The sequence below is a fragment of the Aotus nancymaae genome, unplaced genomic scaffold (assembly GCF_030222135.1).
Source record: "Aotus nancymaae isolate 86718 unplaced genomic scaffold, 86718_ANA_hifiasm-v0.15.2.pri h1tg000089l, whole genome shotgun sequence".
In the NCBI taxonomy this organism is placed as follows: domain Eukaryota; kingdom Metazoa; phylum Chordata; class Mammalia; order Primates; family Aotidae; genus Aotus; species Aotus nancymaae.
In genome coordinates this window covers 22,208,292-22,234,885 of record NW_026988504.1, presented here as the reverse complement: position 1 = coordinate 22,234,885, position 26,594 = coordinate 22,208,292, and the positions used below count along the sequence as shown (strand labels likewise).

At 38.4% G+C, this 26,594-nt stretch overlaps 2 protein-coding genes across 6 annotated transcripts in view; one reads left to right on the top strand and one right to left on the bottom strand.

Annotated features, from left to right (window-relative positions):
- Positions 1-10,853, top strand: part of MEIOC (meiosis specific with coiled-coil domain) — a 12,565-nt gene extending 1,712 nt beyond the window's left edge. Inside the window, exons 2-6 of the mRNA XM_012444012.3 lie at positions 1,137-1,241; positions 2,744-4,610; positions 5,446-5,580; positions 10,025-10,205; positions 10,633-10,853. Coding sequence (XP_012299435.2) covers positions 1,144-1,241; positions 2,744-4,610; positions 5,446-5,580; positions 10,025-10,205; positions 10,633-10,853 — 2,502 coding nt within the window. The 5' untranslated portion in view covers positions 1,137-1,143. The remainder of the gene's footprint in view (positions 1-1,136; positions 1,242-2,743; positions 4,611-5,445; positions 5,581-10,024; positions 10,206-10,632) is intronic.
- On the bottom strand, positions 9,888-26,594 carry CCDC43 (coiled-coil domain containing 43). 5 transcript variants are annotated; one of them, XR_010339841.1, is made up of 7 exons: positions 26,379-26,594; positions 20,672-20,759; positions 18,763-18,898; positions 17,450-17,508; positions 13,215-15,285; positions 12,083-12,139; positions 9,888-10,184 (listed from the first exon to the last, which is right to left on the bottom strand). XR_010339841.1 is itself a non-coding variant. In XM_012444011.3 (5 exons), exons 1-5 carry the CDS (start codon positions 26,580-26,582, stop codon positions 15,098-15,100), a joined length of 675 nt encoding a protein of 224 aa, XP_012299434.1. In that variant the 5' UTR covers positions 26,583-26,594; the 3' UTR covers positions 9,888-15,097. The 5 variants fall into 5 exon arrangements, 1 of the variants encoding a protein (XP_012299434.1); XR_010339838.1 differs by having other exon boundaries at positions 12,083-15,285; XR_010339840.1 differs by lacking the exon at positions 12,083-12,139 and having other exon boundaries at positions 12,197-15,285.

The following is a 26,594-nucleotide window of genomic DNA, read 5'->3' as shown; positions in this document are numbered from 1 at the left end:
CTTACCCTTCCAATGTTATGAAGATCAATTAAATAAAAGTGTTATGCAAAATCGCTTCTTGGCCTTTTGGCTAAGATCAAGTGAGTGCTATGCAAATATAAGGTATTTTATTTCTAAAATATCCCAACACTATGAAATACGAAAAAACAGTAAATTACAATTTATTATAAAACATCATACAGGTTGAGCATCCCAAATCTGAAAATCCAAAATCCAAAATGCTCCAAAATCCAAAACTTTTTGAGTGCTGCTGACATGAAGCTCAAAACAAATGCTCATTGGAGCATTTTAGATTTTGGATTAGGGACATTCAACCAAATCTACAAATATGTGTTACATATTTGGAGTATAATGTGTATTTCCAAAATCCAAGAAAAAAACCTGAAATCCATAACACCTCTTATCCCAAGCATTTTGGATAAGGAATACTCAACCTTTATTACTTTTAGGAAGAAATTACCCAAAAACTAACAGGTAAAAGGTGCCAATCTTCATGTGCTTTTGGTTTTTACATTTTGTATTTAGTCAGTATCAGTCACCAGGTGGATTTCTGGGATAGAAGGAAGGAACTCAATCCAGTCATGCTTTGCAAGGATTAGGGATGGCTCCCAAATCCGTTACATTTAAGTGACAATTACAAAATTGCTGTGATGTCTAAGATGACCATATTGCATTTCATTTTTTTATCCAGTATTTAGTATAGAGACACAGAAATAGAATAGAGCATCAGGTTCATACAGTCTTCAAATTACAAATGAGGAAGCTGAGCAGGTGTTGATGGAATGATGTATAATAGGACAAGACATGCTTTTAGGAGCAGCTATGATATCAAGCATGTCTGTGACATCATAGATGAGAAATTTATATCTTGGTCACCTAAAATGAAAAGCATGTTGTGGAAAAATAAGAGGTAAGCATAACCTGCAAGTCAGACATAGGATTTGAAATGAAGGAGAACTATTTATGTGGAAAAGACACTATGCCAAAGTGGAAAATATTCTTGAGTTCTAGTCTCTTCTTTATTTGAAATGATGGATGTAGATTCAGTCCAAATATTTTATAGATAAAGATGGTATGATAAGTGTGGAAAGGGTAATCAACATACTGTGTTTCAGCACAAATTCATTTATTTTTAGGATTCAAATGGAAAGAAATGACTATGGCAGTGAAACAGATTTATATGGACTTGTGTCTAACATTTTGGAAGAACAAGATAAGTCACAGCCATATTTTGCTGAAGGGTTAGTATATAATCTATATAGCATATAACAAGCTTTAAATTAATGTACACTAGATTACCGTTTATTAACTTTTATTTTTACTTAATAGTGGATCATCTGACAGTAGACATCTTAATTCAAATATTGTTTGAAGGAGACTTGATTTTGCTGAAGTATTTGCTATTCAATTAGAAGTTCAGTCTAAGGTTTTATTTGCTTAAGAACTTTAATTGAAAAATTATTCTTGCATAATTCAGAGCTATTTCCCTTGAGTTCATGAACTAAATACTGGCTTAAAGAATATAAATTCCAAGGAGCTTTTATACATAGATCTCAAAGAATAAAACTCATTACTACTATGCAGAAATACATATGGATTTTATTCATGTGTTAGAAAATTTTTTAAGATTTTAATTGTTTTATTTGGGTGTGGAAGCCATATTACCCAAATATCCTATTTTATAAATAGGGAAGTATGTAGCGTACATGTTATCAATTAAAATCTTTTAATTTCACAAAGTTTAAGCAAAACACATCTTTTTTCATTTAAAAAAAAACTGTGGTCAACAATGCTTTTATATAATAACCGAAGCAAAGGAAAAGCTTATTTCCTGATTGCTTTAGATAAATAATTCATCTAGGCTGGGTGTAGTGGCTGACGCCTGTAATCCCAGCACTTTGGGAAGCCGAGGCAGGTGAATCACAAGGTCAGGAGTTCAAGAGCAGCCTGGCCAATATGGTGAAACCCCATCTCTACTGAAAATACAAAAATTGTTGGGCGCGGTGGCTCACGCCTGTAATCCCAGCACTTTGGGAGGCCGAGGCGGGTGGATCATGAGGTCCAGAGATCGAGACCATCCTGGTCAACATGGTGAAACCCTGTCTCTACTAAAGATACAAAAAATTAGCTGGGCCTGGTGGCGCGTGCCTGTAATCCCAGCTACTCAGGAGGCTGAGGCAGGAGAATTGCCTGAACCCAGGAGGCGGAGGTTGCGGTGAGCCGAGATTGCGCCATTGCACTCCAGCCTGGGTAACAAGAGTGAAACTCCGTCTCAAAACAAAAAAAACAAAAATTAGCCGGGTGTGGTGGCACACACCTGTAGTCCCAGCTACTTGGGAGGCTGAGGCAGAAGAATCGCTTGAACCTGGGAGGTGGAGGTTGCAGTGAGCCGAGATGGTGCCGCTGTACTCCAGCCTGGGCAACAGAGTGAGACTCTGTCTCAATAATAATAATAATAATAATAATTCATTTAAGACCATGAAGTCACATCTCAGACCTTAGTCTCTTGGGAAAGTGCAGTGAAGACATATTAAAAACTGCATATTTATATAACATATTGCACATTTCATGTGATAGATAGTTATTTGGAGCTAATGGTAGCTTATAAAGCAGAACTGAAAGGGATTAGAGAATGGTGTGATAGGGCAAGATAAATGTTTTTGAAGAACTTTTCTCCCTTTTCCACTGTGGAAATAAAGTCTTTAAAACCTAAGTTGTAATTAAATATATTTACTTGTTCTAGGACCTGTTCCTCCAACGTAAAGTCAGTTTGGCCAATGAACACAAGCAGATTTGCAGATCACCATGACCTCTTAACAGAAACCAAAAGGCCAATAGATACAACCGTCTCTCAGCAAGCTTTTTATAGTGGTGAATCTGTGTCAGCAATGGAAAAGCAATACCTGCATAACAGTAATCTCACACCACAACAAAAAATAGATGAACTTTATCATGGACTTACTGGTTTAGACCTTGAAGAACAATGGATGTACTCCTCACGAAGTGATCATTCTAACTGTTACAATATTCAGACAAATGATACAGCTAAGACAACATTCCAAGAATATCCATTTATCAAAAACTGTCTTATACCTCAAACTGGTCTTTCTGACATCATGAAAGAATCAGGAGTTGATATTTACCCTTATGGAAGAGACAGAATATGTACTAAAGGTCTTGAAGCACCATTACAGCAAAAAAGGGCAGAGATGTTTCTTTCTCAATTTAATAGATACAATGAAAATGTAGATTATTGTAGATACGCAGAATATGTTCATCCTAATAAGGCTAAGCTTAATAAATGTTCAAATTTTAGTGTCCAAGATAGTAAAAAATTAGCAAATGGCACACCTGAAACACCAACTGTAGAAGCAGACACCTACACAAAGTTGTTTCAGGTTAAACCAGCGAATCAGAAAAAAATGGAGGAGACAATCCCTGACCAGCAGAATTTCACATTTCCAAAAGCTACACCACATCTGACAGAGAAACAGTTTGGAAAGGAGGCAGCATTCACTGCTGATTTTGGCTTAAAATCAGAATATGGACTAAAACCTCACACAGCTTGGCCAGCTAATGATTTCGCTAACGTCACAGAAAAGCAACAGTTTGCTAAATCTGATCCTCCAAATTCTGAATATTTTAAATCAGTGAATTTATTACCAAACTCAGCAACATCTTCAGGAGGTATCAATTTAAACAGACCAACTTGGATGAATGTTCAAACAAAAAATAACCCTTCTGTTCCTTATCGAAATCAAGGTAACTTGATGAAATTAAATAGTCATTTAAGTGCAGCTTCAAAAGGTTCTAACCATTCTTCAGATTTTCCCCAACTATCATCCACAAACTTAACCCCAAATAGCAATTTATATCAGAAATATTGCCAAGAAAACCCTTCAGGATTTTCTAGTTTTAATTTTGGTTACAGTGGTGCAGAAAGAATCCAATCTGTCAATCACATAGAAGGACTGACAAAGCCTGGAGAAGAAAATCTCTTTGAAGTGGTTACGGATAAAAAAATTAAGCAGCCAAATGGATTTTGTGATAACTATTCAGCTCAGCAGTATGGGATAATTGAAAATGTAAACAAACATAATTTTCAAGCTAAGCCACAGAATGGACATTATGATCCTGAGGAAGGTCCAAAGCATTTAGATGGCTTATCACAAAATACATACCAAGATCTACTGGAGTCACAGGGTCATTTTAATAACCACAGAACGAGAGGTGGAGACAATATTAATAGCCGTGTGAATCGCACACAACCATCATGCTTTTCTAATAATTATATGATGGGAGATTTAAGGCATAATCAGGGTTTTCAACAAATTGGTTCAAATGGGTTTCCCCTAAGATCCACCCACCCATTTGGCCATTCAGTTCTTCCACTGTTAGATTCCTATGACTTATTTTCTTATGATGACTTAAGCCATTTGTACCCCTACTTTAATGATATGATGTATGGTGATAATTCCTTTTCTGGTCTCATGCAAACTTTTGGATTTCAAAGACCAATTAAAACCCGTAGTGGAGCAGCCAGTGAACTTCATATTCGTCTAGAAGAATGCTATGAACAATGGAGAGCATTAGAAAAAGAGAGAAAAAAGGTAACACAAAGTTAACCATTTAGGAGTAACTTAGTATATTCCCTTTGCTTGTCTTCATTCCATTTACCTTAGTGTAGTTTGAGTACTTGCCTTATTTTTTTGTGTTTTATTTGTTGTTGTTTTAAAGAGACAGAGTCTTGCTCTGTTGCCCAGGATGAAGTACAGTGGCACAATCATAGTTTACTCTAATTTCAAACTCCTGGGCCCAAGCAATCCTTCCTCCTCAGCTTCCTGAGTAGCTAGTACTACAGGCACATGCCACCATGCCTGGCTAATTGTAATATTTTGTAGAGACTGGGTTTCACTATATTCCTCAGGGTGGTCTCAAACTGCTGGCCTCAAGCGATGCACTTTGGTGTCCCAAGTGCTGGGATTACAGGTGTGAGCCACTGCACTGGGCCACCTTGCCTTATTTCTTAGCTGAATTCTATAATGTCCAGGATTTGCTAAGTTCATGACTGTAAAGAATTAAGTGGGTTACTTAAAAACTAAAAATGGATGGGATTGGCCAATGGGAAGCTTAAATAAAGATGAAAAATGCTTGACATTTTAAAGTTACTGTTAAGTTGATTTGCCCTGAAGTAAATTTTTTACCCCCTTAATGGCTACAAGTTTATTTCTTTGAAATTTTTTTAGTGTTGACCTGTTAGCATACTCAAGTATTAAGATGATAGAAAAATACTGTGGTATTGTGGTTTATATTTATTGCCTTTTGATACCAAAACAGAATTTTCATTTAAAGTGGTAATACTCTATTAGGCTTATGAAAACTATTACTCATCGTCAAAGCATATTTAGAAAATTCTGGATCTAAAATGCATGTAATTTTTTACAGACTGAATTAGCCCTTGCCAAGAATTATCCTGGGAAAAAAGTATCCAGTACTAACAACACTCCAATTCCAAGGCTGACCTCCAACCCATCTAGAGTTGATCGCTTAATTGTGGATGAACTTCGAGAACAAGCCAGAGTAAGCTGTAAAGATAGTTAATAGTGGATGGATTTTTTGTTAAAATTTTTTAAAATTTCAGGCTGGGTGTGGTAGCTCACTCCTGTAATCCCAGCACTTTGGGAGGCTGAGGCAGGTGGATCATGAGGTCAGGAGTTCAGGACCAGCCTGGCCAATATGGTAAAACCCCATCTCTACTAAAAATACAAAACTTAGCTGGGCTTGGTGGCGTGTGCCTATAATCCCAGCTACTCAGGAGGTTGAGGCAGGAGAATCACTTGAACCCAGGAGGTGGAGGTTGCAGTGAACTGAGATTACACCACCACACTCCATCTCAGAATAAATAAATAAAAGCCGGGCATAGTGGCTCACGCCTGTAATCCCAACACTTTGGGAGGCCGAGGCGGGCAGATCACCTGAGGTCAGAAATTCAAGATCAGCCTGGCCAACACGGTGAAACCCCATCTCTACTAAAAATACAAAAATTAGCTGGGGATGGTGGCATGCGCCTGTAGTCCCAGCTACTCTGGAGGCTGAGGCAGGAGAATCACTTAAACCCAGGAGGTGGAGGTTGCAGTGAGCCAAGATCGCGCCGCTGCATTCCAGCCTGAGTGACAGAGCAAGACCCCATCTCAAAAAAATAAATAAAAATCTCAGCAAGTTTTTAGAACTTTGAAGGGTTTTAAAATCATGTTTACATCTAATTCTCTGAAATAATAGTTTTTTTCCATGTTTAGTCCTAGAACTATAATATTTAGGAAAGGGGCCAGGTGCAATGACTCACACCTATAATACCAGCACTTTGGAAAGTGGAGGTGGGAGAATCACTTGAGCCCAGGAGTTCAAAACCCTCCTGGGCAACAAAGGGAGACTCTGTCTCTAATAAAAATTAAAAATTAGCTGGACATGGTGGCTCATGCTTGTGCTACTCAGGAGGCTGAGGTGGGAGGATAGCTTGAGCCCAGGAAGTCAGGGATACAGTGAGCCATAACCACACCATTGCACTCCAGCCTGGGCAACAGAGCAAGACCTTGTCTCAAAAAAAAAAAAAAAAAAAAGGAAAGAGAAAATAGTCCCACTCAATCATTTAAAAAGTAATTTTAGTAATTTAAATGGTTTCTCTGGAAGCTCAAATTATCAGTGGAGCTAATCCCGACCTGAAAAAACTATTTTGAATGTTATTTATTGAGAACGTCTCATTTCTTTGTCACATTTGTTTTCTAGCTTGATGAGCAAGGTGTGCTTATGTAAGATACGGCAAATTAACAGGGAATTAACATATTTCCTTTTTTTTTTTTTTTTTTTTTTTGAGGCAGGGTCTCAATTTGTCACCTAAGCTAGAGTGCAGTGGTGTGATCTGCACTCACTGTAGCCTTGACCTCCTGGGATCAAGAGATCCTCCTGCCTCAGCCCCCAAATACCTGAGACTGCAGGCGCACACTACCACGCATGACTAATTTTTGTATTTTTTTATAGAGACAGGGTTTTGCCATGTTGCCCAAGTTGGTCTCGAACTTCTGAGCTTAAGCAATCCACCCACCTCAGCCTCCTAAAGTGCTGGGATTACAGGTTTGAGCCACTGCGCCTGGCCAACAAAATACTTTTGTATTGGAAAAGTAGGATATGACCTCAAATCAAATGTTGTAAAGAATCCTGATGTTAAGTCATTTTGTAATTTAATGATTATTCCTATTATCTCCTTTGTAAATTCTCAAATGCTTAGAATTTTCTAAGCAACTTAGGGTAGGTTAAACTTTTCCTTTTTTTACCTTCCTCTCTTAAAAACTTAGTTTTCCAAATAAAATTTGATAAAGATTCCTGGGAAAAAGAATGCAGCAAAACAGATTACCTCTATGATTGAATAAAAACCATTTTAGGAATTAGAAAAATCAACACGAGTCAAATTTGTAAATCTGTTCAATGGAATTTATCCATGGTATATTCAGAGCCTGACATATGAGGTACAGCCAGATGTTAATAAAAACTTTAGTCTTTTATTATTTTAAAAAAAACTGTTCCAAATTAAAATTTCTTTATCTCAGTAATACATTTCTAGAAAATAAAGGATAACATACTGTGAATAGTGATATACTTTTCCCAGCTTTGCTTATGCTTTACATTAATTTAGAACGATATGTTTATAACTTTTATAATAATTTTATTTTCTCTACAAAAATTAGTTTGGCAAGGCATGGTGGCTCACGCCTGTAATCCCAGCACTTCGGGAGACCGAGGCAGGCGGATCACAAGGTCAAGAGATCAAGACCATCCTTGCCAACATGGTGAAACCCCATCTCTACTAAAATACAAAAATTAGCTGGGCATGGTGGCGCGTGCCTGTAATCCCAGCTACTTGGGAGGCTGAGGCAGAAGAATCGCTTGAACCCAGGAGGTGGAGGCTGCAGTGATCCAAGATCGCACCACTGCACTCCAGCCTGGCAACAGAGCGAGACTCTGTCTCAAAAAAAAAAAAAAAAAAAAGGCCAGGTGCGGTGGCTCACACCTATAATCCCAGCACTTTGGGAGGCCGAGGCAGGTGGATCACAAGATCAGGAGATTGAGACCATCCTGGCCAACATGGTGAAACCCCATCTCTACCAAAAATTAGCTGAGCATGGTGGCGTGTGCCTGTAGTCCCAGCTACTTAGGAGGCTGAGGCAGGAGAGTCACTTGAACCCAGGAGGCAGAGACTGCAGTGAGCCAAGATTGTGCCACTGCACTCTAGCCTGGGACAGGCTCAAAAAAAATTTTTTTTCTGTCTCAAAAAAAAAAAAAAATAGCTGGGCATAGTGGCATGTACCTATAGTCCCAGCTACTCAGGAGGCTTAGGTGGAAGGATCACTTGAGCCTGGGAGGCAGAGGTTCCAATGAGCTGAGATGATGCCACTTGCATGCCAGCCTGGGACAGAGTGGGACCCTGTCTCAAAAAGAAATTTATTTTATGTATACTTAGCAACATTATTTCAATAACAGAGGGTAAAAAAATTACTATTTTCTAGTTTGCTAGCTTTGTAGAATTTTGAAAAAATATTTTTATTAAAAATCATCTGTGCAAATTTTTCTTTTTTGAGATGGAGTCTCACTCTGATGAGATCTTGGCTCACTGCAACCTCTGCTTCCCAGGTTCAAGCAATTCTCCTGCCTAGGCCTTCTGAAAAGCTGAGATTACAGGGGTACACCACCACATCCGACTAATTTTTTGTATTTTTAGTAGAGACAGGGTTTCACTATGTTGGTAAGCTGGTCTCAAACTCCTGATCTCAAATGATCCGCCTCCCTCAGCCTCCCAAAGTGCTGAATTACAGGTGTGCGCGACCACCACACCCAGCCCCAATCTGTGCACATTTCTTTACTCTTATCATTTGCTCAAAATGATTGTCTTATTTAAAAATAATTAGTAGTTCCCTGGAGGTTTCTTTGAGTGTTTTGTTTTCCCTTGAAGGATCTGGCTGATACACAGTTGAGAGGAAAATATTTAACATCTGGAATAGACTTATTCCAAAGAAACTTGATATGAGTATGAGGTTAGAAAAAACATTAATTCCAGTGCCATTAGTTTCTTGAGAAGCTTTTTCCCCCTATATTCTCCAATCAGTGAACACCAAGTTCTAATGTCAATTGTTAAATCATTTAACTCCCAAAGACAATTATTGTACTTACTTGATCTTCAAATTGCAATTATTCAAAAAGTTATCTTTCCATAGACTTTCCAAGTTTTGAATTTTAAACAAGTTAGGCATATGAAACATACCACCCCTACTGATCTAATATATTCAGTGCCTTTTTTTAAGTTTCATTAACCAGAGGATTGAGAAGCATCCTAATTTTCTTTAGCAGTTTTAACAGTTACAGGAGTCATTTTGTATTATTTTAATGTAAATTTAAATCAATATTTTCTTTTTTTTTAAACCCACCAGATTTCATAAATCAATATTTTCTGTATTATGGATTCCTTAAAGCTGTCACTAGTCAGTATTATTATCTGAATATTTCTGATTTCCAAAAAGGGAACACTGAGGCCCAGAAAAATTAAGGACTTGTTGAGATCAGGATTAATCAACCAAATACTTCTCTTTTTAGCTCAAAACCTTTTCCATTAGATTACAGTACTTCCTAACAATGCTGTTTGCAGGCTGGTCTCTTAATTTGTCAAAAACAGTATCAGCTCTTCTATTTGCACTGTTAATGACATGGTAATGTTTGAATATTTAACATTTTCATTAATGCTTATTCTCAGTAATCAACTACCAAATATTTTTAGAATTAACATAGACAAGTAGATAGAAAACACCTTCCTTTGTTTCCCATAGCATGGTATCAGGACACAGTAAGCATTCATTTATTTATTGAATGAATATTACTGCTCTCATTTCTATTCTGCTTCATTGAAGATTTGTTTTTACTTAAGTTAATGGCAGAACAATGTGGCTCTATGTCTTATCAAAAATTAAAATGCTCCCCTCAGGTTGTGACTTTACTAGGCAAAATGGAACGTCTTCGGAGCTCTCTTCTTCATGCCAATGTCTCTGCTGCTCTTGATAGACACTTGGAGTCTATTCACATTGTACAGTCATGTAGAAAAGGTGAAATTGTTAATGCTTCCAATCGGCAAAGGCAAGGAGTTCCTAGACGTCAAGATGACAGAGGTACAAATATTAATGCATATTCTTTTGATAAGTCAGTATGATAATTTAGGTATTGATGAAATCAGATTCTGAGGTTGAAAGGTTAGATTTCTAAAATTAACACTTATCTATAGAATAAATTGGTAAATAATCTCCACATTATTTACTCCGAAAGTATTTCCATTTTATTTTGTCTATTATAACTGTTTTAAGATAGTCTGTATTCTACTCAAAGTATAGTCACTATCATACAAGTCAGAAATAAAGTATCAATACCTTTAAATATTTTAATGATAAAGGACAAGACTTTGAGTCAATCAATAACTAGCTTTTTTTTTAACAAAAATAATAGTTGGTCATTTAGTAGCAAGAGCACTGGATTTTGTAAGATTTAACAGGCATTTAAATGGTATTTAATATGAAATGACCCTGAATGTTTCTCTTACAGATGTTTTTGCCCTTGCTTCAGCAGTTAAAGAGATGTGTGTGGCTACTCGGAAAACACGCACTACCCTGTGGTGTGCACTGCAGATGACCTTGCCAAAAACAGCCAGTACAGCTGATGTGGTAAAGGCTTTACAAAATACAGTAAACTGTGAAGATAAAGTTCATGAAAGCATAAATAGTAGCAATCCAATGAACCAGAGAGGTGAAACAAACAAACATTAAGGAAATGCCAGCAGAAAGAATAAAAAGCTGATAAATATATCAAGACATGCTAAAAATTTTTTAATGAACTTGTCAAACTTTAGGTATGTTTTCTTTCAGATTTAAAGTTAATACCAATACCTTAATGAAGTCTAACTTCTATTTAAAAATCTTTTATATGAGTAAGATATAGTTTTAAGTGAACTCAAAGGTACAGTTGACTACTCAGAGTTCTGAGTAGTCAGGTAACAAGTTTAAGTAAATTAAATATTTCCTAACAGCTAAAATATGTTTAAACCCATTCTGTAGTGCAGGTAAATGCAAATGTGAAATTCTTCTAGGAGATAAGTTTCATTTAGGTCTGTCTTAGTAAATATAATTCCAAATAATGAACCTAAGTAACTGTAACCCAATTATGGTTACAGCCTAGTAACCAAGACAAGTTTTGATTGTGATATAAAAGTGTTTTCCTTATAAAACTGGATAATACCTAGGGAACAAAGGAAAATATGGATAAACCCAATATTCATGTAAAAATTTAATATTTAAAATACTACCATATTTATAAATTTGAAATATTAACGCCTAAGTATATGGAGGGAAATGCATCTGATTCTCCTAAATTAATGATAAAAGTGCCAGTGTAAAAACCATGCAAGTTACTGAATATAAAACCTGTTCAGATCATTTGTGTATGTTCTTTAAAATTTAATTATATTATCAATTATTAAATGTTTCCCATTTTAAAGTTATTTAAATTGAATCATAAAACATTTCCTTTATCTGGATATTTTAGACTTGATGCAGTAACTAAAATAATGACTACTGTTTTAATACCCTTAGTTTGCTGCCTTTTATGAGGGTATCACGAAGTTCTAAGATGTATTTTTTTAAAGATTAATCTTTAACTAGTTTAGTTTGCAGTTGGTTAGTGTATATTTTGTGTAGTTGTGTTCATTAGTTTGCTTCTGTATTTTTTTTTAAACATTATTGAAAGTTTAGCTTTTTCTGTTTCTCATCACTTAGTATCTTTGTATGGAACTCGAGTAATTTATTCATTAATATGAAATGTTGGTATTATGTGACTCAGAAGATCTTGGGTTTTAACATTTCTTGCATGAGTTAAACTATAATGTACTGATGAAATTTAATTGAAATATCCTTGACTAGAAACACTGATGTTTTAAATGTTAGTGTTTTTCTTAGTTTTAGAAATCCTGGTATTAAAAAAAAAAAAAGTGTAATCATACCACATAAATTTTCTTTAGATGATGTGCAGAAGAAACTGATTGAGAATGCAGGAGTAACTGTAGGGAGAAACATTTTGATCACTGATAAGCCTTAGAACTACTCAAATGAATTACCTTGAGGGCAGTCAAATAAAATAGATCACCTCACCACAGTCACTGCATAGAAAGTGGTTAAGTTTAACATAAGATATGTTGGATGTTATGAAAAAAATACTGTACTGAATTTAGTCTCTCAGGAAAAAAAATAAATTACTTTGTTGAAGACATTTGGTTTCGTTTTTCTAAATTTATACTAGTTCTTAACCTAAGAGTCACTCATATCAGAAAATCAAATGAATTTCATTTAAGACCTTATGCTAAATTTTAGATTTCATTATTAACACACAAGTAATAATGTTGGTTTATAAATCAATGCTATTTAGATATCCATGGATCTAACCTGATCTCCTTAAAATAATGAAATTTTTGCTCTATCTTTATGCTAATCTAGGTAAACCAGCATAAAAATTTTAGAGATGCTTTTACATGATACTAGTCAGAAATGAAATACCAGTCCATTAATAAGAACCAAACACTTAACAAAATTCTTTGAAATATCACCCAATAGATAATTGGTTATCTATCAATTAATCATATCACCCAATAGATAATTTTTTAATTAGTTGGTTGTTCCTTTCAATGGTATATCCTCTAACAGATGGTTCTTATGTACTTGTATGTCTGAATTACAACGTATGAAAACATTACAAAATTTTTACAAAACTTGCAGTGAAATGTAAAACTGATGCTCCCACCATTTCTAATCCAAAAGAACTTGATATACTCATTTTTTTAATGGAAAAAGCAAAATTACCTTGAGTTATTATCACTGTCCTTCTCGCTTGAATAATCTGCTACTATGAAGTTTTAGAGGCTTGGGATTTATGACTGAAATCCAAATCTGGCCTAAAACTCAATCTTACCATAGAAGATATGGTTGTTTAAAATTTGCCTTTTGCAATACTAAACATTTTAGATGTAAAGGATTTATTAGCACCTGAGTCAAGTGGATAACCAAACTCAAAGCCTAATGAGCTGATCCTCTTTTTTCTGTTTAAGCATTAGTTTGAGAGTATACTTAACTGTGACGTACATAGTAGAGTCCCAGAAGAAAGAACTAACAAATTGAAACAAGTCCTTCAGGGGTCCGTGGATATAACCTGACTCCTTCAGAGACAAAGATCAAGGTGAGAACAACCCAAAATCCCAAAATAAGGATTACTAAAGTAAAATAGGCTCTATCATACCCTATTGCTACCACCACATAAAGGACTAAGACTCTAATAGTACTTCAAAGGACTTCAAAGCCATTTTCCTGATGTTCCCAAAAAAATGCTAATCTTTCTGATCTAATTCCTACTTCACAGAAAAGAAAATTGAGAAAGAGAATTTATGGATTCCAGGAAGAGGTTCTACCAGTGGAATATACGTTATAGGGCTAATCAAAGCATAAAATAAAAATCAACACATTCCTAAGTAACTACTCACACATATTTCATTTCCATGGGTAGGTTAAAAGGAATGAAAATAAGTCAGAAGACAGCAATTTAAATAAGGTTTATTTCTTTTAAAGGTGGTTATTTTTATTTTTTGCAATGCCACGGTTATAGGAGTATATGAAGAGGTAACACATCTCCTTTTCCTTAACCATGCTTTTTTTTTTAACCTTCTGCACAAAGGTAAAAGTTTTTGTTAATCTCATAGTTAATGGTATAAAACAGAGGTCGGCAAACTTTTCCTCCAACGGGCCAGGCCAGGTAGTAAATATTTTAGGTTTTGCAGACCACTTATTTTTTCTTTTATAACTCTTTAAAAATGTAAAAATCATTTTTAGTTTGCACCATACAAAAACAGACTGTGCGAAATTTGGCCCGTGGGCAGTAGTTGGCCAACCTCTGGTATAATATATCTACTTTGTTTTGTCAGAGAAATTGCTGTCCTTAGGCTTCTAGATAGTCTGCTGCCTGAAGTCAAGTAGGGAAGGGACTTATTTACAATTTAATGTGGTTTGTGACAAAAGTAGAAATGGAGAGCTTCTACTCACTTTTGACCTTCCCAGTTTTTCCATTCACTCATTCATTCAATAAATGTGTTGAGTATCTAATATGTATACTCTTAAATATCCTGGTGTTAGCAGAGATTTCCAGTGTTTCTTCCTTAAAAGGGTGATTTCTCCAGTTTCTTTAAACCAGGAATTACCATTTCTTAATACTCATGTCTTAGGGAAAAATCAGTATTAAAATCCCTACCAAGACTCAAGAGGATACATGATTATAAAAAATGAATCTAGCCAACGATATCCTTGTACCCAATGGTGACACATCCTTAAAATATCACAGCCTAGATGAGGAAAAATATGTAACTATCTCTATTTTAAAGGATACCTCTTTTCCTCCAATAGACTGAAACTTTAAAAAAAAAAAAACAGATCTAGAACATCTCCCGAATAATTTCTTCCCATTTTCCTAGTTTTGCTGCCATGTTAACATAAAATCTGGATCCAGATAGGGCTCTTCATTAGCTCTCTATTTCAACCATAAAACAATACTACGTTTATAGCTGAATACTGCCTGCAAAGCAATGTGCATGCCCACATTTCATCTCAGGGAGGGATTGATGATGTTTCTGCTCCTGGATGAAAACTGTTACCTTTCTGAATCCTCCTGCTATTTATCCAAGGTGAGAGAAGACTTTTTAAAGTGGCCAAAAGGAGCACAGGACTTAAGTATTAAAATATAAAGGTGGCCCCTATTCCAGATCTTTGGTACAGTCATCAACTATAATCTGCTTTCCCACACCACCGAAATACAGCAAATTTTGTACTTAGAAGTGATTGTGATTTTCCTTTTGACCATGTAAACAATAGGGGAAATGCCTTGGGAAACTACTTTGCAATGCACTCTGATTTCTCTTAAATACACAACCAGTTCTCCCTTTGATCAAGTTCATGGGGGAAAAGAACAGAGTAAGCCAAGGTTATCGCTTTCGCTCCCCTCTCTGTGTCCTTTTCTTTTCTTTTTCCTTGCGCTCCTGCTTGGCTAGTTTATCTCTCTCCCTCTGCAGTTTGTCCTGTTCCTTCTTCCTTTGGGACTCATCCCGAAGCGAGTCTCGCTCCAGTTTTCGGGCATTAAGGACATCTTCCACATTGGTGTTTCGGAACAGAACTACAGGTAAGTTAAGGGATTACAGGTCACACAGATCACAACTACTGCTGTCTTTCCTCATTCTAGCTATCCTCTCTCCACCTGCTGAGTCCTGAATGGTCTCTACCTATTTCTAGTCTTTAAAAAAAATGCTTGTGTTTATCCTTGATCTAACAGAGAAATCCTTAAAGCTATTTTACAAATGTTTTAAAATGTCCTTGGGAATAAAACTCTCATTCAGATTTCTCTAAATCTGAATTTTAAAATATTTTATCGAAAAAAAATAAAAAATATTTCATTGAAATGAAATTTCATTCTAGAATAAGTACTTATATCATTCAATGGCAGAATATTAGATAATCTAGGCTAGTTTTGGTGAACAGAGTAGTAATGTGACTGGCCAAATGTTTGTGTACTTGGCACTGTTAAATGCCTGAAAAGTGTTAAATAAGATGTTTAACCTTATTAAACTTTATCAATTTGCTTTTGTTCCTAGACTACCAAAGCGTAAGTGAAAACCATGTTCTAATAACCATAAACACTGAATTTATGAGATAGAAAATGAGAAGCCGGGTGCGGTGGCTCACGCCTATAACCCCAGCACTTTGGGAGGCTAAATCGGGCAGATCGCAAAGTCAAGAGATGGAGACCATCCTGGCCAACATGGTCAAACCCTGTCTCTACTAAAAATGTAAAGATTAGCTGGGTGTGGTGGCACGCACCTGTAGTCTCAGCTACTCGGGAAGTTAAGGCAGTAGAATCGCTTGAACCCGGAAGGCGGAGGTTGCAGTGAGCTGAGATCGCGCCACTGCACTCTAACCTGGGCAACAAAAGCAAGACTCCGTCTCAAAAAAATAAATAAATAAAATGAAAATGAGTTTAACAGCAGTTAGAAAATACCTAACCAGGCCAGGCGCGGTAGCTCACACCTATAATCCTAACACTGAGAGGCTGAGGTGGGTGGATCGCCTGAGGTCAGAAGTTCAACATCAGCCTGGCCAACATGGTGAAACCTGTCTCTACTAAAAATGCAAAAATTAGCCAGGCGTGGTGGCACACACCTGTAATCCCAGCTACTTGGGAGGCTGAGGCAGGAGAATCGCTTAAATCCAGGAGACAGAAGTTGCAGTGCCGAGATCATACCATTGCACTCCAGCCTGGGCTACAGAATGAGATTCTGTCTCTAAAAAAAAAAAAAAGAAAAAGAAAAGAAAATACCTAACCAAAAACTTTACCCCTTATTTCTTATGACTTTAGAAACAAAACCTGTTAATACCAGATAAGGTCTCCTGAATTAGCAGGATTACATACAGATGTGTATCACAAAGCCTGGCTAATTTAATTTTTTTTTTTAATAGTAGAGTCAGGGTCTCGCTATGCTGCCAGGCTGGTCTTGAACTCCTGGCCTCAAGTGATCCTCCCACCCCAGCCTCCCAAAGTGCTGGAATTATAGGTGTGAGTCCTTGTGCCCAGCCATCAGCATATATGTTTCAATATGTCCATATTTTTAGCTTAAAGTGTTTGGTGTTTGTGTTCTCTCTCTGACAAATTATAAAATTTTTGAGGAGAAAGATAAAATTTCAACATTATTTTATTTATTATTTTTTGAGACAAGGTCTCACTCCCATCACCCAGGCCAGAGTGTAAGTGGCAAGATCTTGACTCACTGCAGGCTGGACTTCCTGGGCTCAGGTGATTCTCCCACCTCTGCCTCCCAAGTATCAGGGACTATGACTATAGGCACGTGCCACCACACCTGGCTAATGTTTTGTACTTTTTAAGTAGAGACAGGGTTTTACCATGTTGCCCAGGCTGGTCTCGAACTCCACCTGTCTCGACCTCCTAAAGTGCCAGGACTACAGGTATAAGCCACCATGCCTGGCCTCAATATTATTTTAATTTTCTCCATAATGCTGGGCAACTCAGAGATACACACAGGGAGTATAGATTTTTATTTTCCCTTAGAAATCTTTCCTTCAAGCCAATCCCTTTACAGTACTTGTTAACTTGTTTTCTTTGGGGAAAGTTCTTGCTAAATTGACTATAGGGCTGTCCTAGGAATGGGGTTCCCAATGTTGGCATGACATGAGTTCCTGAAGGTAAAGGGAAGCCACCAGCAATGACAGCAAAATAAAAACTGAAGAAGACTCCATGGAGAAACATGGGGATGGACCCAGAAGGATACATTTGTCAGAACCAATGTTCATTGTGGTAGCTCCTGAATCATCCTTCTCATCTGCTTCAGTGAGTGATGTTAAGGAAAGTCAGTTGGAAAACAAAACTTGGCACATCCCAACCTACATTAGAAAACATTCAGTAAACTGGTAAGCAGGAAAAGCACACTGAATGGAGGGAGCACATTGTCAGGGATATTATGATAAACCCAGGAGATTCATCTTATATTTTCTTGGCGGCTGAAAAGAAACTCAAGTTGGTCTCAGCGGATTGCCACATTACCTGGAAGTCAGATGACCTCTAAAACAGTGGTTCTCAAAGTGTGGCTCACAAAATCCCCAGGAATGTATTAGAAATACACATTCTTGGGACCTATGCCAAACCTACTAAATCAGAAATCCTGTGGGTGAAGCCCAGCAATCTGTGCTTTAACAAGTCCTCATGAGAACCATTGCTTTAAAAGTTCTTTTCTAGCCCAAGATGAGAAATTTTGTCACCAGAACCATAGCTCTGCCAACCCTGGCAAGAAACATCATAAGAAAAAATTAGAAGAGAAACTGGCTCCAAAAAATCCAAGAATTCTTTCCTGAACTAGTGATTAGACAGCTGACATTTCTGGTATGATGTCTACTGCATAATATGCCACATACTTCATTCAGGTAGGCTGAGTAAGCAAAGCATTTCCTAAATAAATATGAAATTCACAGGGAACTAAACCTGCCCCTACTTGCAACACTTTCTTTTTGCACAGTTCCCACTCAAATTCCAGATTTATTCTGGTATTGCTTTGGGGGTTCAGCCTTACTTTTAACTACATGGTCACATAAGAAAGAAAATATTCTAACTGCTCTAAATTGAGAAAATGTTTCACCCAGGTTCTAGTTGTGGTTTTGCCACTAATCCTCTGAATGCCTCTGATCACCCATTCATCTGTTGGTGTCTCAGTTTCCTTACTGACTGGGAAAGAACATAAAGATGAGTTATGTATGATACTACACTGTATAGAAAAGTATTATACAAATATAAAGAATCGCAGCTATATTGTATTTTCTGAAAACATAATATAAACGGACTATTAAGACATTATTTGTTTTATGCCAAAGCTTTCAGGAATATACTGATTATGTGTTGAAAAATATAAGTCCACTAGCAACTAATCCAATATCGCTCCTCATATCCACAAAGGGCCATAGATCACTGCCATTTTAGAGGGGAAAATTAAGCTACAGAGGGGGAATGGCAACTTGCTAAAGGTCACTGTAAACCCACAAATATGTCTGGCTTGAGCTTGAGGGAATGGTGCTGAGACTCCAGAAAGGATATTCCTCTTCATCTGTCACATCAGCATATTGGGCCAGGAGGGCAGCTTTTCTCTGCTTCTCCTCTTCTGACACCATCCTTGGCTTTACCACAATTTGTGCCTGCTTCTCAATTAGGGTGGCAATGGCCTGTACTTCATCTGGGAGGTGGTGGAAGGAAGGAAGAAAAAGGTTGTACAAGAGAGAACAAGCTCACTGAACCACTAGTCCACCCAGGCAGCACTTATACTAAAGACATTGGCATCTGCTGCCTCCTTAGGGCCCTGCAGTTCAAAGGACATGGCTCAAGGGACATTGAGAAAGGAAAGGAAAGGCCATGCAGGCCAAGCTTTGTATGCATCTTCAATCAGAGCAGCCCTGATTTTGTTTTATATACTAAAGTTCTGCTGCCTTTAAAAAAAAAAAAAAAAAAAGTTGGAAAGCACTGTATTAGAACCACAGAAAACTAAGCCCCCAAACAGGCAACTTTCTCCCCATGGCATCCCAAAAACCTAACCAGGAATCTAAAATCAACTTCAGCTGGTCCTATTCATGTTTCTGATTATACCAGATGGAATTTTTCTTTTTGAGACGAGTCTTGCTCTGTCACCCAGGCTGGAGTGCAGTGGCGCAATCTCGGCTCAATGCAACCTCCACCTCCTGGGTTCAAGCGATTCTCCTGCCTCACTGGGACTACAGGTACATGCCACCACGCCCAGCTAATTTTTTTGTATTTTTAGTAGAGACAGGGTTTCACTGTGTTAGCCAGGATGGTCTCAATCTCTTGACCTCATGATCTGCCTGTCTCAGCCTCCCAAAGTGCTGGGATTACAGGTGTGAGCTACTGCACCTGGCCAGAATTCTTAGATTAAGAATATTTTGCCTAATTTCAAGAAGGAGATGTTAAGAAAAAAAGAAAAAGAATATTTTGCCATACTATAAAATAAAATCAACTAGTAAGTTCTCCATTCTCAAGAAAAGGAAGCAAAAGTGTAAAGTAGTAGTTCTCACGCTTGGCTGCACATTAAAATCACCTACAGGAGCTTTCAAAAAATACAAATACCTGGGCCCCAACCCAAGTACATTAAGTGATTCTAATATATAGCCAAAACTGAGAACCAACAGTGTACAGAGTTTAGAATCTTTCCAAATTTGGCTTTTATGATTTGAGTTTTCTGCAGCTAATTTACCATCTTAGTGGTGAATATATTAGCCCATTTCTCTTCCATTTTAAAGGGTAAAGTGTTTAGCTGAATAAAGCCAAATACCAACCATAATTTGTGTTATAAAATGACAACATGAGGTAGGGCACAGTAGTTCAAGCCTATAATCCCAGCACTTTGGGAGGCTGAGGTGGGCGGATCACATGAGGTTAGGAGTTCGAGACCAGCCTAGTCAACATGGTGAAACCCTGACTCTACTAAAAAACACAAAAATTAGCCAGGCATGTGGCATGTGCCTGTAGTCCCAGCTACTCAGGAGGCTGAGGCACTAGAATCGCTTGAACCTGGGAGGCAGCAGTTACAGTGAGTGGAGATTTTGCCACTGCACTCCAGCCTGGATGACACAGCAAGACTCTGTCCCCAAAAAAATAAAAATAAAAAAAGACAACATGAAAAAAGTAGGAAGTGGTAAAAATATAGTTGACCCCATGCCTGCAATGCAAATCTACAAGAAGCAGTGGAAAGATGAAAAAAAGTAAAAAACCACAATGAAGATAACTGTGGTCACTTGAAATGGAAAAATGCAAAAAGAGAAAAGGAAGTCAATGCTCAGTAAAGAGTTGACGCAGGCTGCTGGGTGTTTGCCAGCGTGCACTATCTTAGGGAAAATGAGCATCCAAGGAGAAAATGAAAAGACCTTTCCCTAACAGCTATAGAGTCAAGGCTGCCAGAAAAGGCTCTGGAGGTTAAACATAGAAACTTTGACTCTACCTTCTTTTTTCACTTTGGTGACAACATTCTGAGTTTCTGACCATCGTTCCACAATCTCCTTGCAGATATTAAGGAGGGAATCTTCTTCCTAGTTGAAAAAGCAGACCAATTAATTTCCTGGGGGAGCCCTCAAAAACAATAGCAACCTCAAAGAAGCCTATGCAGAAGGCATAGCTCTCCTTGCTGTGAAATTATGGAAGGGTCTGGGAGCCACAATAGAGTATGTTTCTCTTCTGAAGCTCTAGGCACAGAATTAATCCTGTTTATGTGTCCCAGAAGCCACACCTCCTACATCAAGAATAGCCACTCCATCCTGACAAGCTCCAAGGGAAGATTCATACCAACTCAAGGCAGCCTTCCTCATTCTCTCTTAAATATTTTATTTATTTTATTTTTAATTGACAATAACTGTATATATAATATATATGTAGGGTACCCTGTGATGTCTCCATATATGTTCACATGTTTTCGATGATGAAAACATTTAAGGCTGGGTGCAGTGGTTCACGCCTGTAATCCCGGCACTTTGGGAGGCTGAGGCGGGTGGATCACCTGAGGTCAGGAGTCCAAGACCAGCCTGGCCATGATGGTGAAACCCCATCTTTAAAAATAAATAAATAAATAAATTTTTTAAATTAAAAAAAAAAAAAGATAGGAACTCACTATATTACCCAGGCTGGTCTCTGACTCCTGACCTCAAGCAGTCCTCTCATCTTGGCCCCACAAAGGGTTAGGGATTACAGGCCTGAGCCACCACACCCAGCTGATTACTTATTACTTATTATAGTCACCATTCTATGCAACAGATCACTAAAGTATGTTCCTCCTCTCTAACTGCAATTTTTTACCTTTTGATCAACAATATTCCCTTTTCCCATCTAACTTCCTCAATTCTTTTGGACCAAAAACCTGTTGCCTAAGTCAAAACTCCTCTGTGAAATATTCTTTTGCTGATATATACGATTCAGAACATTCCCTAAGGTTATCAATTTTCATGCTAGTTCATATCCATTAGCTTGCTGACACGTAAAAAAGAGGAGATACAGCTGGGCGCGGTGGCTCATGCCTGTAATCCCAGCACTTTGGGAGGCTGAGGCAGGTGGATCACGAGGTCAGGAGTTTGAGACCAGCCTGGCCAATATGGTGAAACCCTGTCTCTACTAAAAATACAAAAATTAGCTGGGCGTGGTGGCGACTGCCTGTAATCCCAGCTACTTGGGAAGCTGAGGTAGAAGAATAGCTTGAACCTAGGAGGCGGAAGTTGCAGTGAGCTGAGATTGTGCCACTGCACTCCAGCCTGGGTGACAGAGCAAGACTCTGTCTCACGAAAAATAATAATAATAATAATATAAAAATAAATAAATAAATAAAGAGGAGATACATGAATAAATAGTCTCTTGTTCAACCATCCCAATGTCCATTTTACAGAAGCATACACATTCTGCATACCAACCAATCTCCCTCCCCAGCATGGTATAACAAAAACCTTGTCTTTGGTGTTACAGATACTTAAGTTCAAATCCCAGACCTGTGAAGAAGTGTCTTAATTTTCTGATCTTTACATCCTCTCAGGACTTTAGTGAAGATAAATGAAAATGTGTATAAGTGCCTACCCTACTTGTCAAAGAACAAACATTTAGTAAACATGAGCACTTCCCTCTGTCTTCATTATGGCTGCACTCCCCACTTTCACATTCTACCCCTCAAGGCAAGCTATCAGAATTCACATTTATAAAGCGTTTAACATGTGCCAGGCACTGTTCTAAAAGCTTTACGTGAGAACTCTCAATTCTTAAAATAATGCCATTAAGTACTATATTACTCTCAATTTACAGAAGAGGAAACCAAAGCACAGAGGTTAATTACCTTGCTCAAGGTCTTACAAATAATAATGGATTAAACACAATTTGAACACCAGCAGTTTGGCTTACAGCCCATGTTCTCAACCATTATATATGCCATCTCCCAAAGAAAAGTGGAACGTCAGAACACAGACTTATTACGTATATCCTTATTTTGTACCCAACAAAGGATTACTTCCTCTACCCTGCATCCTTTTAGCATATATGCAAGACACACAGAACTTCCTGTTTCAATAATTCATGGACCCCACCCCCAACACCCACAGCAAAAAAAGCCAAGGGAGAGAAAAAGAAAAAAGGATGAGAAATTGGTACAGCTCTTTTAAAATCCCCCACCAAAAGAAAACGAATGGCAGGAAAAGGAGCAGAAGAGGCGAAAGAAAAAGGGTACTCTTAGAGGACAAAGTGGTTTATTTCCTCAGTCTCCTCATCCAAATCAAAGTAGTTCAATCATCCATTCCTTCATTTATTTATCCAGAAGGAGCCTACTATGTTCAAGGCACTAAGAGGAAAGCTTATCCTACTTAAAACTACAACCCTCACTCCACTCTACTCCTGATCCTCTTACAATGCTCCTTTTTCCCTAGCATTTATCACTTCGTAACATACTATATAATTTACTGGTAATGCTTTTCCATGTTAGAATGTAACCCCATGAGAGCAGGAATTTCTATCCGTTTTGTTCCTTGAAGTGCCCCAAGTACTTAGGGCAGTGCCTGGCCTACAGTAATCCATCAATAAAAATTTGATAAATAGGCTGGGTGCAGTGGCTCAAGCCTGTAATCCCAGCAATTTGGGAGGCTGAGGTGGGCAGATCACGAGGTCAGGAGATCAAGACCATCCTGGCTACCCGATGAAACCCCATCTCTACTAAAAATACAAAAAATTAGCCGGGCATAGTGGTGGGTGCCTGTAGTCACTTGAACCAGGGAAACAGAGGTTGCAGTGGGCCAAGATCACACCACTGCACTCCAGCCTGGGTAACAGAGCAAGACTCTGTCTTAAAAAAAAAAAAGAAATTGATAAATAAATCAATCAGCCAATGCAAGTACTACTGAAAGGAACAGAAGGATGACAGAAAGCTTTTGTTTACTGTTATTTGCTCCTACTATATGCCACTGTTCTTGAATTTTACCTCAGATTATTGCTAACAAACTTCTTAATTCCTCATATTAAATCCTAGCCAAAGCCAGGCACAGAGGCTGACATTTGTAATCCCAGCACTTTGGGAGGCCAAGCGGAAGGATCTCTTGAGCCCGGCAGTATAAGACCAGCCTGGGGAACATGGCAAAACCTTGTCTACAAAAAAAATTTTTTTAGCCAGGCATGGCTGGGCATGGTGGCTCACACCTATAGTCTCAGCACTTTGGGAGCCTGAGGTGGGTGGATCACTTGAGGTCAGGAGTTTGAGACCAGCCTGGCCAACATGGCGAAATGCTGTCTCCACTAAAAATACAAAAATTAGCCAGGCATGGTGGTCTATGCCTGAAATCCCAGCTACTAGGAAGGCTGAGAGACAAGAATCACTTGAACCTGGGAGGCGGAGGTTTTAGTGAGCAGAGATCTTGACACTGCACTCCAGCCTGGGTGACGAAGTGGGACTCTGTCTCAAAAAATAAAACATAAAACATTAAAAAAAGTTAGCCAGGCATGATATGTGATGGCAGGTGCCTGTAGTCCTAGGTACTTGGAAGGCTAAGGTAGGGAGGATTGCTTGAGTCCATTTGTTCAAGGCTACAGTGAGCTATGATCACACTGCAGTAACATAGTGAGACTCTGTCTCTTTAAAAAAAAAAAAGAAACTAATGTCTGCCTTTATCAACAGGAACATAGCTCCAAATAATGATGGACTGATCAAGAAGCTAGTACCAAGAAGTATCAAAGTTATTTTAACAGCTTCATGCAGTGTTTAGAAACTTGCCAGCCAGAAATAAAAACTAAGTTAAATTGCTTGCCTCCTACTCATTCCCCCAATAATATGTAATGTTGTGGTCCAAAAAAGAATTGATTCCACTGTCTTGTATTTCCAGTGAACTTCTGAGCTGCCTCACAAGCTGTGTTAAAGTTTTCCCATTTATAAGCCAATCTTGCCAGAACAGGCTCTGGAACTCAAATGGGTTACTGCCAGAAAGATCTGGGACAGCTGCACTAGTGTTATATTTCAACCATGTACCCAATCTATGAACTGCTTCCACCAAATGTAAGTGATTTTTTCCTAGCACTTGTTTCCGCCTTCACAAAACACTTTTGGATTTGAAATGTTTTCTGCTTTCTACCCTTTAAAAAAAAAATGAGGTATGTATATGCATATTTATATCTATATACATTTATAGTACTTTTTTTTCTTTGAGACAGGGTCTCACTCTGTCACCCAAGCTGGACTGCAGTGACACATTTACAGCTTACTGCAGCCTCAATCTCCTGGGCTCAAGTGATCCTCCCACTTTAGACTCCTGAGTAGCTGGGATTACGGATATGCACCACCACACCCAACTTTTTTTTTTTTTTTTTTTTTTTTTTTTTGTAGAGACAGGGTCTTGCTATTTTGACCAGTCTGGTCTGGAACTCTTGGCCTCAAGCAATCCTCCTGCCTCAGACTCCCAAAGTGGTGAGATTACAAGTATGAGCCACTGTGCCCCACCTCACAGTACATTTTGATCCCCTTTATTACTAGCCTCCCAAGATTGATTTTAAGAATAACAAAGAACCCATTTTCCTATTCATTGTAATAAATGCCAGAGGATAAAGCCTTTGATGGACAGGTGGCTCTCACAGTAGAAGTCAGGTATCCAGGATCTCCTCTAAACCATGAATGCAGAGACAACTCTAACTTCTACAGTATTTAGTGATGATTCAAGTAAATTTTATTTTGGAACTTGTATTTAAAAGGAAACAATTCATTAGACAGCCACAGGCAGCACCTGTAACCAATTTAATCTGTAATAACCAGTCCAATAAGTATGTATGTTAGAGGTGTGGGAAGTGAAGATGAAGGCAGCAGAAATGATCAGGTTGAAAAAAGTGGACATCTGGGTGACTTACTACGTAAACATAGCTTAAAGTACACATTTCTGAATTATTTAACTTGGCTTCTAATGGGCTTTAACTTCCCACCACTAATGATTACTGTAAATACCGTAATGGATCAAGCACGGTTTGCTTCAGTTCTGTCTGGGCATGAAAAGACCTCTACCACCAGCTTACCTTTTATGGACTCTTACATCCAAAATAAGAATCAAAAGGGCACTTCCTGCAGGCTTTTGTCATGGTGTTGCAGAATATTCAGGAGACCGGAGAGACCAATGGGTGACACAGGAGGATTTTATTACGGTGGCGACGGCCTGCTTTCTTTAAGGGTTGTAGGTTTTGCAGTTAGGCTCTGTGCACGCGGTTAGGACTTTCCTAACGTGGGTGTTATCGCAATGGGGCAGCCCTGGGAACTGCCTTATAACAGGCACAGACCTCCCGAGAGCATTTTAATACCCCCAGTGAACACTGTAAATGGATGTAAATGAAATTGGTCGTTAGATATTTATGACAACACTCCCATTCTGACATTTCAGCGCCTTTGGAAGAATGCTCCTCAGCTCACCCACAAGCATCGGAGAAGGCCTTGTCCCCAAGAATATGAGAAAGCCATTCCTCTCCAAGTACCTGCAACCTTCAGGCTTCCCACCTTGTCGAGGAGCAACCTCCTTCCCCCGCCGCCCAGGTGTCAGAGGAGTATGCCTCTCCCAGGTGAGACCACTGAGCCTCCGGGATACCAGGTAGGAGACAGAGAGTGCAAAGTACTGACATCCTCAGATACTGACCAGAAGGTGAAGGAATGTGTCCAGGCTACTTACCAGGAAAGCAGAGAGGATCCCCTGCAGAGCGTCCAGCTTCTCTTCTTCCTCCTCCTCTTGCAGGACACCCAAGATGTAGGCTCCGTAAACGGCTCGGTCCACTCCCAGTGCCTCCAACCGTCCATCCAGCCAGGAGCCAAAGCCGCCACCTCCGCCATCGCCTTCGCCAGGGACTACCGCGGTCACTTCGCTGGGCGCCGCCATCTTGGGGTCAGG

Coding starts and splice junctions, on each gene's coding strand:
- CCDC43 (XM_012444011.3), bottom strand. CDS start 26,582: ATGGCGGCGCCCAGCGAAGTGACCGCGGTAGTCCCTGGCGAAGGCGAT. Junction 18,899..20,671: donor CACCAAAGTGAAAAAAGAAG/GTAGAGTCAAAG, acceptor ACCACCTCCCAG/ATGAAGTACAGGCCATTGCC. Junction 17,509..18,762: donor GATGTGACAGATGAAGAGGA/ATATCCTTTCTG, acceptor AACATCACTCAC/TGAAGCAGATGAGAAGGATG.